Consider the following 15,365-nt stretch of genomic DNA (forward strand, 5'->3'; position numbering starts at 1 on the left):
TTTGAAAGTTTTGGAAATACTGCTTTTGCAACCTGTCTTGTCTTGAATACTAGCACATGGTGTGCATAATTGCAGATATTTCTGGAACTGTTTGCAGACAATGAAGGAAAATTCATAAATTTGATTTTTGGGAAGAATAAAGTGGAAAAATCATTAGTCAGAAACAGCTTGCTGTAAGCTAATTGCTAGTCTCTGTACTGGTTTCTGATGGTTAATTTTCTTCTGTGGTTTTGCTTTAGGAATCTAGAAACCTGATGTCCCAGAACACTTACAATGTGTTTTCTCTTTGATTCCCACTTAGTTTAAACCCATAAATGTAGATGTTTTTTCTTCTTGAAAACCAATCACTCAATCCACAGGTGTTTTTCTGTTGTAATCAACTACACTTTGATTCTGAAGACACTAATGCCTGATGTCAGACTCTCATTGAGTTGTACTTTAATTTTGGGTTGCCTTTTGATGGAAGCTGGTAACCTCTCTGCCTATAATATTATCATAAAAGCTTATTTTATGTAGTAGATCTGTGTTTATTCTCTGTCAAAATAACCAGGCTCATTATGTTTGTAAACAAACTGTCTGGCCTTTTAAAACTTAGCTTGAGGGGTATTTTAAAATAGAAGTGTGTATATATACACAAATCTTCTGTCTTCATTTGAAGTCAAATTGTTCTTTTTCATTTTGCTCTTTCCCAAAATAAATACTCGGTAATACCTGGTCACTGTTTCATTCCTTAAACAGACTTTAATTCCTTACATGTTTAAAGCTCAGATAACAAAGCTCACCTGAGAGTTTACAGCAAATAATGGAGTCAAAAAATGTATTATAAAAGATACATGGGAAATCTCATTCTCAACAAACGTGTCTATAAACTGTTGCATTTTTAACTATTGCTACTATTCCCAAATTGGTTATCTCTATTACTTCACATGGTATTGAACACTGTGCAGGAACACAGGCAGTTGTTCCAGCTCCCTTTCATAAGATGAACTCAGAGTTGTTTATTTTACTAGCTGTGTAATTCTCTTGATTCTGCTGGGATTGGTCTGCTTCTGTCATTGCTGCTTTTCTTAATCATAGCTTACATCATGAATAGTATTAAAGGATAAGTAGGGATATCTAGAGAAAAGAAACAGCCATTTTAACTTGTTTTGCCTAATCCTTCTAAAAGATTCCTATCACCTCTACTATCTGCTTAGCAGTTATTGAAATTGCTATAATGAAATATCTGGAAGGCTATTCCTTTTGGTTTTCATTATATACTGATAATATGATATTTTTATGGTAATCAATTGCAAATAGATGACAAGTAAACTGGTTCTGCCTCAGTATTTTGTTGGGTAGGGAAGCATGGAACATGAAAATGTGTTCTGAAAATAATGCTGAATGTGGTCATTTTCCATTGCTTGAAACAACATTCTTGGTTTTATTATAAAAATAAACAATTTTCTGTCAGAAGACTCGTGTGAGCGCTAAAAACCAGAAGAATAGTCCAACGTAGCCTGCATATTCACATGCATAACCGTTTGGCATAAAACTAATTTAGAACTTTTCTATTTAAATGATGCTTTTAAATTTGTACGTATGTTTTTTTTCTGTAGTCATTCTTAATAATGAAAAGGGATTTAAATGCTTAATTATATTGTTTATAATTGTTTATCGTCTTCCTTATTTGCTGTTCTGGTAAACATTTATTGCATTTAAAAAAAAAAAAAAGATGAAAATTGAAAAGCAGAAATAATCACAAAATCACACAGACTTGTTGAGGTTGGAAGGGACCTCTGGAGATCATCAGGTCTAGCCTCCCTGCCAAGCAGGGTCACCTAGAGCACATTGGATAGGAATTCAAAATCTCCTTTATTATAACCATACTTCATAAAGATTTGTAAACATAAATTAGCTTGTTCAGAACACATAGAGTGCTTTTGGTTTTGCTTAGTTTTTTTTGGAGGATGAAGTGTCTGGAAGGAGTGGTTCCTGTAACTACTATTTCATGTGACTAGCAACACAAATTCACGACAACTAATTTGTAAATTCATTAGTGTTGGTGGTTGTACTTTTTATATGTATTGTGAAAGCTAAATTATTTCAGCTAGGCAGTAGATGTATTACATGTTATCTAGTACACTGCTAATGCCAACTTGACCAGACAAATCTGAATAACAAATGATAAAAGGTTGCTGTACTTGAGTGGAACAACTTATGAATAGAGGCACAAAATGTATCCAATAGTAAGGTTTGGCTTGCTATTTCCTTGTAGTAAAGAAATAAGACTGGCTGTATATAGTGTTTTTGTATAAAGTTAGGTTTGTGCATAATTGAAATGTGTGTAGGGACTAAAAAAAGCTGTAATGCAGTGATATTTTCTATTTTTAAATTGAATTTACAGCAAAGACTTCTAGTTCAGTACGTTATTTTATATGCCAATACATACAAGCAGATAGATGATCATATCCACAAGTGACTTGTAGTTAAATGTTGCACATATTAGAAATGTGCACTGACACAACTAGTCCTCCACATAAATGAAAAATCTTTCAGACATGGTTGGCATGCACATGTGCACGTTCTAATTGGTTAACACCTTGTTTTGTAAGGAGAAAGCTCAGACTGCTATTCGTGCATTTTGATAGCACTTAAAAGTAGGGTCTTTTTTCTTTATTAACTGAAGGTTCTGAAGGAAATGTGAAATCAAGCTATAACTTAAGAATATTGCTTATGCCCTGGTGGTTTCTGAAGATAACTATAGTTGCTGGAGGTTTTAATTTTGAAGTAAAGCCCTCTGACATTAAACAGAAAGGTCAAATCAGTTATTAGTGAAATGAACACTCTATCTATAAATAGTACTGGTTTTTATAACACTCAAAAGTGAAGGAAAAGAACAAGGTTAATTAAAAGTGAACTTGAAGCAGATTCTGTATAGTTTGGCTTTGTTGTAATTTCTTAGTGGTGCTAATAAGTAAAATTAATGTTTGGAAGTAGGGTTTGGAATACTATCTGCTTTAGTAAGCTTGTCTGAATTTTTCCAGTTGGGCTGAAGTCTTCCAAGCTGTCTCTCTAGCTCTGTGTTGAACTTTTTCTAACCTTCAGTTATACTTGCTGAGCCACTTGCACAAACTGAAGTGGGGGTAGAGCTGGTTTAGAATTTGGCAATTTGGGCCCACATTTTTCATAGTGACCTAGCTCTTTTTTTTTTTTAGTAAGAATGAATGCCGAATTCAGTGTTTGGTATATGTATTTACTCTTGATTAGTAGTACTAGGGATTGGATAGCAGCATTTTATTACTAAGCCAATTAAATTAAAGAATAGCCAAATTTCCTCACCAAATCACTTTTAAGGGAAAGTGAGGCTGTGAGTAAAATGATAGTGTGATTTTGCGTCATAGCCTGTCAGACATCTTATGTATTTAGTATAGATTTAGATTTGGTTTTCAGTCTCATGGATTAAAATGCTGGGTAACCTCCGTGATTTTTTCTTATTTCTAGGGTGTTGAACTCGGTTTACGAATTTTCCCATTACTTGTGTTGTTTTTGTTAACCATTGCCTGCTAAATCAAAATAGCAGAACGTTTATATGTGACACACATCACTTTGCATTTGTTCAAGAGAAATGTTTCCTGCCTGATGATGATGCTTTTTCATAGTTCTAGCCATTCAGTTAGGCTGTAAGCATTAAATTTTGGGAAATCTGACATGAGGACATTCCACCATCCCAGTTATTAAAGATTTTACTTATCTTTTCTACATCATGTCACAAATGAAGAAGTGCCCTTGCAGGCTTAGTCTAGTGGTCCATGCAATTGACCCAGTGTTCTTTCTCTGGCAGTGGCAGTAGGAGAGTGGCCAAACTGACTTTTTTTTTCTTCCTCTGGATCATTTTCAGTGTGTATCTCCAGAATCTATAATAGTCTGAGGGTTATACATACGTGCCTACTGTTTTTGGTATCCATTTATATATGTATGTTTTACTGAAATTATCTGGAGAATCACTTTTATATTCTGTAAATGATAAAGATTCTTGAGCTCAAGTTTATTTCATTTTATAACCTCAGGTTATAAATATCTCATTGTGCTGCCATTAGGTTTATAAGCATTTGAACAGAGCATATGGTTCAGCACTTAATACTGTATCTGTGCTTACAGAACTTACAGATCTATGTGCAAATGGTTTTGTTTTCCTCAGCTGAAACTGCGGCCACAACTGCCTCCAAAAGGCAGTGGGGCAGCATATCTTTAAAGTGACATTTCCGTAGCATTTGTAATACGAGATGCATTCCTTGTAGGAAAGAGGTGTTGAGTTTTCATGGCTTTGGTAGAAGCAAAACAAAATTGTTGCTGTTTTCAAGATAATTAGTGTATTAAAATATAAAGTGTAGAAATGAACTGTGTATCCCTTCATTGTCATGTCATCCGAGTACTGAGTACGTATCTTAATGCATTTGTTGGTTCCATATATTCTCCTGCAGCCCTCCTATATTAAAGAAGGTGGTAATGATAGGCTAAGGAAACCTGTAGTAGCAGTTGTGAAAGACACCTGCTACAGACACTCCTTTGGGAAGGAGATGCTTGCCAAGATTACTTGCTATGGCTGTATAGAAAAATATATTTATAAATATCACACATTCTTAACGGACCCCCCATCTCATGAGTTCTTGTTCCTAATAACCAAAAGCATATATAATAAAGTCAGAATCTTAAAATAAGTTAGGTTGGAAGTAACCTTTGGAAATCATCTGATCTAAAGTACTGTACCAAGCAGGACTGGGTTTTTCTAAGGCTTGGTTTCTTTCCTACAGACTTGGAGAAAACATTTGCAATTCTAAACTATACAAATTTCTAAATTGTTATTTGAAGTATCTAAATAACATTGTCTGAGGTATTTTACACTACTTTTGTCACAAAGAAATGTTCTTATGCTTGCTTTGATATCTATGATATTCTTGTTCCAAATAGAAAGCTACTTTTAAATACTGAAGTTTCATTTTACTCCAGTGCCAAAGGATTTAATCACAAAAACATGCATGAGAATTTGAAACATGTAGTTTGTAAGCTGGTTTAAGGGGGACAATTGGCATTAACGTAGCAGGTGAATTGGTTCAGCTAGTTCTAGAACTACAGGAAACTTTCCTATAGCTGTATTAAATTGGGAAATATGGGGAATATGGGAAATCACGGCTTGTTGCTTTACCTTAGGAGCAGCGTGGCGTTAGCTCATCTATACTATTTATGGAAGATAGTCTATTTTTGTCTGCCTTTGCATTTTACCAGCGCAGTGTAATATTACAGTAGGCTTGAGCTGCTTTGGTGTGATGGCTCAATTGGCCGTGTAGCACATAAACAACAAGTTAGGGACAGGGAGGGACAGAGGGGTGTATCAGAGGAATAAAGGGCAAAAGTAATTTACTGGCTTTCAAGAGGTTGAGGGTTGTTTGAGCAGTGGGAGGAAGTTCAGTGTGAAAAAGGCATGAAACACGCATGTTGCTGAACTTCCTTATCTTAAAGGCACTGTAGTAGGTGATGCTCAGCACTGATCTCTTGCAAACCATAGAAATCTACAGTTGTTGAAAACATAGCTTGGTTTTCTTACTCTCAAACCATGAAACAAGCATTCATACTAAAATACCTGGTTTGTACAGTGTCTGAACAAAGATTTTAAATCTATAAACACCTCCCCTTCTGAGCAAAGTAAACACTTGAGACATTTTAAATTATTGTCTTTCTATTACCTCTTTGTAGTTTGACTTACGTTTAGTGTCTTGATTTATTCCTCCTACACTGCAGATAGCTAAATGCACTCCTTGCGTTTATTATCATGTGACAAACCAGCTACTGTGGTTCCCCCCCCCCCCCCCCCCCTTGTTTAATGTTTATTTTAACACTATTGAATCTGGTCCTAACATCTGAGATTTTGTGCCTGTTGCTTCTTGTCCTTCTCTATTATTTCTGGTCCCTGTGCAATTATTTCTGAATATTTCTATATACTTATGAAATCATGGGGGGGGGTGGAATGCAGAGGAAAACTAGCATAATCTGCTCCTGACTGAGGATGAGGGGACAAACGTGATTTTTTTGATGCATAAAAAAAATGCACTGCAAATCACTTCTTTTTCTGTTGTTGTGTGTTCTTACAAAGTAATATAGAGTACCCATTCATGCTCTGTTCCATATAACTCCCTAGTACTTGAGTGAGCAGGTAGTGGCTGTTGCTGGAGGTCAGGATTGATAGCTTTGCAGTTCACTGGGCTGTCCTTGTTGCCCAGTCCCTGTTGACTGCCTGGCTTTCTGTGACCTGTTGTAGTTCTGTCTGGGCTGAACAATAAGGAATGTCTCTTGTGTCAAACATGGCCGTTATATTTTCTGAGGAGCTGTAACTAATACGTTTACTCTGTAAAGCTCAAATGAAAACAAGATATATTTCTGCTTATGAATACTTTAATTCCTAGTAATGTTTATGTGACTTCCCATTAACATGTGAAGAACATCAATTTATCTATTTCTGTCTTCTGTTTTAAGGATAGGTGACACTGCATTTACCCGTTGAAGGAAATATTTTTTGTTACTAAGAATTTGGCATGGCATGCTGCATTAATATAGGTTTTAAAACTAAGAATAATTAATAAATAAAACTCCATCACATGTTAAATCAGTTAAGAGATAATGCTGTTTGATTTTTTGCTCTTCTTATTTTTAATGAACTGAAGGTTTTAACCGTAAATGATTTAAAGAGCTAAGGACTTTGTAATACTCCCAGCATAACTCATATCTGCCTTTTGTGGTGTTTTCTACCGTAGAAGCATAACTGTGTTGCATAAAAACTTGATGGATTTATTTAACCTAGTAATAACCAACTATTCAGAGCTAGATTTCTAGCAGAATAGTATTAGGTGAATTATGGCTTGTATTAGCAGCTGTGCTATTTTGTCTAATTCTGGGAAAGTCACAAAACATAAGCATAGCATTACCAGCAGGAATGCTGTGTTAATGGTCCCCAGGATCTCTCCTTGCACAGAGGACTGGGCAGGGAGAGGACTGGCTTAGCAATTAAAGATGAGAGGCCAGAGCTGCAGTGCCGGAAACTGAGTCAGAGATGTTTTGGGAAAAAAACAGGTACAGTGCCAACCAAAATGTCTGCAAAAGGTTAGGCAATCTATTATATTTGCTAATCAAATATTGGTCGTTCACTGTGTACTTTAAATATAATATTGAAAGAGCCTGTTGTGACATACTCTGTATGTGACGTAGTCCATAACAAATTGCAGTGCAGATTACAGCATGAATGTACTACAACCCTACTTGAAATACCTGTTGGATCATTTAAGTCTTGGAAAAAAAATAGAGGCTTCCATTCTTCTGTGTTTTTTTCTTTTGTTAACAATCCCTTCCCCACACACAAATGTATTAGATTTTAATTTTTTTGTTTTGTTTTATATCCAGTGGTAATCAGCAGTATTGTTTAATCTTCCTTCTACATGCAAGTTCAAAATTCAGAGCTTATAAATGCTTTTTAAGTTACAACCCTGGTATTTTCAGACCATTTCTATGTCTTCTGACGCTGTCTTCAAGAAATGCTTAAGCAGCAATAAAATTCATTCCAATGAAGCACATTATCATGATAAGGCTTTTCACGTGAGTGCTCTAAAGGAAATTGCTATTTCAAGTACTCAGGGGAACAGAATTAACATAACTTCCCTCAGGGAGGGGGAACCTGTAAGCAAAATCTTTTGTTTCCATTTTGTTGGTTTTTTTTATTTGATATGCAGGTTCTGTTTTTTTCCTCTTTCCTGGAAGACAGTACCCCTTATTGTGCCATTTAAAATTCCCTGTACAGCAGTCCACCTGCTTATTCAGTAAAACACCTCAGGGTATGGCATTAATATTCTTTTTTTCTTTAATTCATTTTTTTCTGCTCACAGAGTAATGGTTGTGTTCTAACTAAAATAGTGATATCTTAAACTAGAAAGCAAAGAAGGAGGACAATGGAAAAGAAATCAAGTGCTTAAATTTTAAAGGGTGATTTTCTTAAAATCTTCAGTACACTAGAGATCATCCTTTTTTTTCCTCCCTCAGGCTTTTTTCTTTTTTTTGATGCCCCTTGCAAACTTCTTTCTTCCCCTTCTCCTGAATAAGCTCCTCTTTAAGTAGGCATCATCAGATAAATTTTCTGAAGCACTCTTTTGTACTGTTTTCATGTTTAAGAGAATTTTGTGTAAAGGAAGCCTGAAACGTTTCTCCATCTTTTTCTCTTCCTGTCAACAGCATATATGTTACGTATGTATCCAAAATAAAAGGATGTAATAAAAGGCTGTTATTAGGTTTTCATTTTTAATTTTGACTTAAAAAAAAAAAAATAATGATGTATACTTTTTCTTAGGTTTGAAGCCTGTCTCTTTCTTTATGCTTAAAAAATGTTCTTCAGTTAATGTTAAATGTTTTATTTCTCTTGTTTTTTCTTCCTTCACAGATTTGTTCCTTACTACATCAAATCCATCCAACATTCAGTTTGAGACGTGGGTAAATAAGGTAAGAGAGAAGACTCAAATAACCATTCTGTTAAAATGCAGAAACATCAAACAAACAAAACAGTAAAGGTTGTCTGACATGCCTGGTGTTAGGAATGAGTTGAACCGAATTGAAGGAAATCTTTTAGTCAGCATACATTTCTCTGCAGGTTTTTTTAACATGACTGCAAAGGTAACCAATCAGATTGACTTTGCATGCATTAGCAGGACTCCTGCTGTGTCATCAGCTGTTGTAGCAATCTACTGACACTTAGCACAATGGTTTATGAAGAAATGAATGATAAGATTTTTTTAATTTTGTAGTCTCAAAGATTTATTTTTTTAAGCTTTCTTAGAACTGTGATTCCATGTTTTGGGACAGAGGTTCAAAATCTCACTCCTAGCCATTTGACTATGTACACAAGTTACAGCTGAGAAAATTCCAAGTCCTATGTTAACCAAATATCACAAGTGTAACTCAAAGTTGGGCAGAAACAGGTCAAATGATTATTTATTTAAGAACCTCATTGTTAATATTAGTTGATTTGAAACTAAATGCATCCCTTAGACTACGTGTTATCCTAAATTACTGTAGTTAAGAGTATTCACACCTGTGCATTAAAGTTTACTTTTTTGTTATAGTAGAAACTGCTGAGTTCTCTCTGAACTTAAGAGACTCGTTTTTTTGTGGGTGGGTGACTGAGCATTGACACAAGTGGCTCAGATTGTAGAGTCTCCATGTGAACATAGTCAAAAGCCACCTGTACGTGGTCCTCGGAAACCAGCTCTGGTGGCCCTGCTTGGGCCAAGTGCAAGGTGGAAGAGCTGCAGGGGGAAGGGAATTCTACATGTGCTTTTACGTTGAATTACTGAGAAGGAAGTGACTAAGAACCACCATCAAGTAGCTTAGGGAAAGGTAAGATAACAAAATGAGTACCTGCCAAACTTGGCATAGATCAAGTTGGGTAGGTCATACTGCAGACATCTCATCACTGAGGGCATCCTGTGACACGTTCACTATAGCCACCTGAGGATTTCTCCCATCAGTGGTATCTGATGATCCCCCTTTCTTTCAACATGTGTATGTATAAGAATTTTGAGTGCAAGAATGAGAAGGGTGGTAGCTGGAGAACAAACCAAGGCCTTGTTACTTTTTGTTCATAAAGTACACAGGTTAAAAGTCAGTTAACAGATTGCTGACTTTCTTCATTTCATTTTTTTTTTTTATAACTTAGGTATGTATAGTTGCATCTGTGTCACTTCATGAACTGATTGCAGTGACTACAAAAGTGGGCCTTGAATTGTCTTACTTGGTTATAAAAACTTTAAATTTTAAATGGGTTTTGGTCCAGTTGTTATCCAATTTTATAATAAACAAGAATCCAGCACTCTTCTGTCTTTCTGATGAAATATTAGAATATTACTTTCTGCAGGCCAGGATTTTAATAATAGATAATTAAAACAAGACCTGAACCAGACATAATGTAAAATCATGATTTCCTTAGTAGAAGGAAGATCAGAAGCATGTGTGTTTTTAAATATTATCTATAAAATTACATGTCACTGCATAAATACACATTAGTATTCAAAGTAATTAATGATTTAGATTTTGGTGCTGAAAACTCAGTCTGTTTCTAATAGCACAAAAAAAAATGTGGACAACTCTATCTGAAGAATGTTACTGCTGGATATCCATAGGATTCCACGAAGAATTAGAAATGCAAAAACTCAATTCCAGTATCCAAGCAGTGCAGTTTTCCATAGTTGAGCTTTCTCTTACCTATTTAAGCTCTTCTTTATTGATGTGTATTTTCTTTGGTTTGAAAGTCAAGCTTTATCACTTGATATGCAGTTCAGTTTCTCCATCATCTTTGTTCTGTTTGATAGGATGGGAACTTCTCTAAAGCTGGAAAAAGCAAAGAAATACCCAGTGGTGTGGTGATTGTTGGGCAGTCTGTGTTTGCGGATTTTGGTGAGTTTCATTTTTCTAAACTACTCATATCCTGTGTTTCTTTTTTGTTGAATTATGAAGTTATTTTTTTAAGGTGTTACATCTATTTGCCTGTAAATCTTGAAATATGTAGGAATATTTTATTAATAAATTCAGCTAAATTCAACTGTGGCTTTTCCAGTACAGTCTAACTCACATATATCTACGTTCTTTCAGGCATTGTACCAGTATCAAACCTATTTTTATCAGATGTATTTTGTTTTTCATGATTGTGTTTTGATTTTTTTCTGAAACAAGCAAAACTTCCTTTAATGCACAGGTTTTTTTCTTAAAGCAGTTTGTTCAGAAGGTACAATTTAGCTTACAGTTTGTGGTAAACAAAGAATTTAGGAACATGTACTGAAATTCTAAATTAATTAAAAATGATTGTATAAAGATTGATGAAACGGTAAGATTTTAATATTTATAATTGAAAAATTCTGGGAGGCTTTTGGACAGAAGAAAATCTTAATTTATATATAAATCCAACTAACTTTCACTAACATCTGTTTGCAAGGGTTAGTGAAAGACTCTATTTTTCTAGTAGAAGGTACTTTTTCAATTAGTTCTGGCTTATCAATGTGTGTGTCATGTTATGGACAACAGGAATGGTTGGTTTTGTAGAGCACACACAAAAAGTATTTTTTGGACTAAGATAAGAAATTTGTGACCTAAAAAATACTACAGGCCTAATTCTGCTGACACTACTGTGTCAGTGACATCTATCTTAATAAAGAATTAATTTATTATACTTCATATATGACATTGTTGAGGCTGAGCCTGTCTTTAAACATTGTCAAATGGTCACTTTGTTGCATCATTTTAATTTTCAACAATTGTGACATGGGGGCATGACAGCTTTTTAAATGAAGTCCAACTCCGTATTAGAATGTGTCCAATTCTCCTGCTCTACTGCTGCTACTTAGAAGAATTCTAGAAAAGCTGTTTCCTCACTTTTAACTCGAAGACATCTCTGCTGGACAGTTAGCTTTCCTTAGTCTTTTATATAACAACTGTGGATTAGTTTACAGATCATTAGTAAATGAAGTAAAATGAAACCTGAAGAATAGACTAGGTTCTTCTGTGAAATGTTTACCGAGTTTTGTAAGCCCTTTTAAAGATTTTTTTGTAATATCTTTTAATGTTTACAAATATAAATGCTTGTGTATAAATACTACATTTTTGCAATTAAAAATATTTTTAAATATGTTGGTTTTTTTGTAACTATTTTCCAAGCTGATGTTCTGAATAATGTGTCTTAATAAGTATTAAGCAGATATAGCAGATCTTTTTTTAATGATGGCACTGTGGAAAGCAATCTTCTTGTAGGATATTTTCATCTCTATGTTAGGTAGTTAATGAGCCCAAGTGATATATCATAATTTTAGAAATTTATCATAATTAATGGGGTTTTAATAAGCCGTGGGGTGTCTTTGCAAAGAAGAGAAGAACGGTTCAGATGTTAAAGTTAAAACTTTGAAAATGTGAATAAATTGAATGCACAGCACTCTAACAGTGCGGTACACTGTGTGGGTTTGGTACAGCCAAAGTTATGGAAGGCACTGGCTGGTGTAGTGATTGCAGCAGCAGGGAGCTGCCATTGTTTCAGAGTTCCATCACCAATTGTGTAATGCACTGCTCTGCTAGCTATCATCAAACTCATAGGGGAAGCATCAATATGAGGGTATAGCGGAACAATCTTTCCATTAATAAATTTAATGGGAGAGAACGCCTGCAGGAACTTAAGAAATGCACACAAATGAATGTAGAGGGACAGCATGTATGGCAACAAGAATAGAGAGGTGGGGAACAATCAATACCATCTATTGAAGGCAGTGCTGGCTTTTCAGAGGCTGACTTCTTTGGAATTGGTTACTCTAAAAGCTCTCTCATAGATGAAATGGTTGAGATAAGATAGGTATCTACCCAGCGTATCTTGGAGTATGAGGACCTTGCTCCCTCTTCCGGAACAGCTGCATTCTCACTATTGTCTTTATCTTCACAGGTGATTGCAGATGACACAAGCCCATCCAGGGTGAAAGAGGGGAGACACTGTAATGGTTTTTCTTTCCACCATCTCCTCAGTGGTGGGACATATTTTGATGCAGCTCTTGCTATGTAGATTTTCGTGAAATATATAGAAATGCTTTTCTCAAGGCATCAGTGCCATTTCCTTGGCTGATGTGAGCTGATGTTCTCAAAATCATTAGAGGAGACAGATGCCTTTTTTGATTATCAGGTTAGGCTTTATTGGGACACCTGTATAGAACTTTACAGGGATTATTTTTCTAGACCTTTTTGTGGCTGAGCATAGGTACGTCTTTCAGTCGCTTCTAATTAGCATGCAAAAGGGAAGCGTGAAGAAATCTGATGCAAGGACTCCTAGTTATGGAGTGCTTAAAACATGGCTGAAACACAGAAGACACATTTCAAACAGGCAAAATATACACAAATATGAAAGAAGGAATGTTCCATGTCCTTTGTGTTGAAAAATGACTGTCATATTACGTCATCTGTTCAGCTGCAGAAATGGAGGAGATTTGTATGGGAAAAGTAAAGCAGCTATCTTGCTTTGCTGTTTCTAGGAGTAGAAGTCTTTTTAAATGAAACTGCGGAGGGAATTGTGTGGTTTCTAGGTCAGCTTTCTGCAGTCTTTAATTGTAGAGAAAAGGAGGGAAGAAAGTTTTAAAAAAAAAAAAAGTGCTTTGTGGACTTTCAAGTAAGAATTGGATACAATAGGTTTTAGACTGCCATGTTGGCAATAGAAGATAATTGGCTGCAGAGGTTTGAATCTCTGTATGTAGAAGATAAGGAAAAATTCCCATCTGTAATTAAGTCTGAAGGAACTAACTTGACAAAAGATTAGTACAGATTGTCAATGGCTGTATCCATGCTGGAAATGTTTTGATAAGGGAAAATAAATGTGAAGAGATTTGTGATATTAATGAAAGAAATTAGGTGTGAATGAACTTTCTAGGAGTTATTTTTTTTGAATCTTGCTTTGAAGCAGGTGTTAAGGTGGCTTTTATTTTCCCACGTCACAATGCTGATTCATGTTTTAACTTTCCTAAGGGAGCGAAAGGAGTGCTGTAAGCATGTGTATGTGTATGTTGATAGAGGAACCATGTTTCTTCTGACAGTTATGGAAATACTTACAGCTATGATTTTGAAATAACTATTTGAGTACAATTATGACTTCAGTATTTAATTCATCTTCTGTTGCAACAGTGGATAGGAAATTGAGTAGTGCATTATTTTTTTCTTCATCTTGCCAACATTCATTTAAAACAAGACAATGAATAATTATTTTCTCATTGAACAAAGTTTTAGAGGATACTGAAGTCAATATACTATTAAAACAATGTGCATAAGTAATTAAGTGATATAATTTAAATTCTATGTTACTTATGAAGTGCAGTCTGATGGAAGTTGAATAATGCCCTACCACATCCAAAAAAATAAAAAAAGCTGCCTAAATACCTCTCTAAATGTGGTTATACAGTAATCGGAAGGAGGAAGCAAAGTTTCATTGCAAAGGAGTATTTAAGTTGAGTTCTGATAACTTTCAATCCAGTATTTTTTTCTGCATCAATCTAGCTGCCAAGAGGCAAAATCTTGTGTTACCAGAATAACACTGCATTTACCCACTTTGCTATGTCAGCATGTATTTAGAGACTTCAAAAGGTAGGCATTTATTGTACAGGTTCTGTGTGTAGTGAGCTAAAGAAAATGCCTTATTAGAAATGGTTTGTCGGACTTGAACATCTTTTTTTCAGTTTTATGTTTCAAAAATGATGAAATAATGATTGTCATAAGTCAAAAGGAAGTTAAAGTGTGATGGTTGGCAATTTAAATTGTAATTTGGCTTTCTGTAATGGGGCCTGAAAGAAGTTTCATTGCACAACCAATCAGACTATTAAATGGTGTAAATGATTCCTCAGAGCAGAACCTACCATTGCTCTTGTGCTCCACTTTGTGCATGCTGCAAGCATCTTCTCTGTTGACAGTGGGATACAGCTGCTGTAGCTAGAAACGTGTTCAGTATACAGTCACGAGCTTGTTACGTTCCCATCCTATAGTATTTTTAGTGTTGCCTCTCTTTTCTTCCCCTTTTTCAATGTTTTCTGTATCTCGTAGCTGATGTACCAGGCTCTCTGTTCCCTAAAGGTGTCAAAAGATTCTATGTTTCTCTGCCACTTCTTAGTTACTTAACCTTGTGCACATTAAACTGTGGAGCTACATCCAGTCTAGGCATGAATTTAAGAGTATATCATTTGAGCTGCCTTTTTCTCATTTACACCCACCTTTCTATTTATGCACTGTTGTGCTTCTGCAGTCCAAGATTCTGATTTATTGATCATATGTACATCTAACAAAACATCTTTTGTTTCAGAAGGTGACTTAGTCTAACATTATGTTCTGTTTCCAAAAATTTTATTTGAATAAATCTTCCCAACCATAAGTCTTTACCTGTCCTTTGAAGGGGGGGAAAAAAAGGTGGGAATGGGAGTATCTTTGAGTAACATACTGACTGAGAAATTCTAAAGGCAGCTAGTTTTGGGTTAGATTCCTTTTCTTATATTAATTAGGTTGAACAATAGCTATCAAGTAGAAACCATTTAGGTAAGTAAACATGTTTAAAAAAAAAAAATAAAAAAAAACACAATATGGTGATTCATGAGAAACTGTTACAGATGTTAGTGTATAATCTTAGTAGCTAAGCACTAAGATACTAAGATTCCCTATTCCCGATGCACTCAAATAATGAACTTATATTTTTTCATGGAAAAGGTATTCAAACATATGTTTGTATGCATCTATATATGTGAGTCTGTAAGGTCTACGATATTTCTGTAAGTACATATGTTTATATGTGTATG

General features: G+C 35.1%; 1 protein-coding gene across 1 annotated transcript in view; it reads left to right on the top strand.

The window, feature by feature from the left end:
- Positions 1-15,365, top strand: part of ITFG1 (integrin alpha FG-GAP repeat containing 1) — a 71,207-nt gene that overhangs the window by 13,130 nt on the left and 42,712 nt on the right. Inside the window, exons 7-8 of the mRNA XM_035543741.2 lie at positions 8,459-8,517; positions 10,383-10,467. Coding sequence (XP_035399634.1) covers positions 8,459-8,517; positions 10,383-10,467 — 144 coding nt within the window. The remainder of the gene's footprint in view (positions 1-8,458; positions 8,518-10,382; positions 10,468-15,365) is intronic.

Source organism: Cygnus atratus, chromosome 12 (genome assembly GCF_013377495.2).
Source record: "Cygnus atratus isolate AKBS03 ecotype Queensland, Australia chromosome 12, CAtr_DNAZoo_HiC_assembly, whole genome shotgun sequence".
In the NCBI taxonomy this organism is placed as follows: domain Eukaryota; kingdom Metazoa; phylum Chordata; class Aves; order Anseriformes; family Anatidae; genus Cygnus; species Cygnus atratus.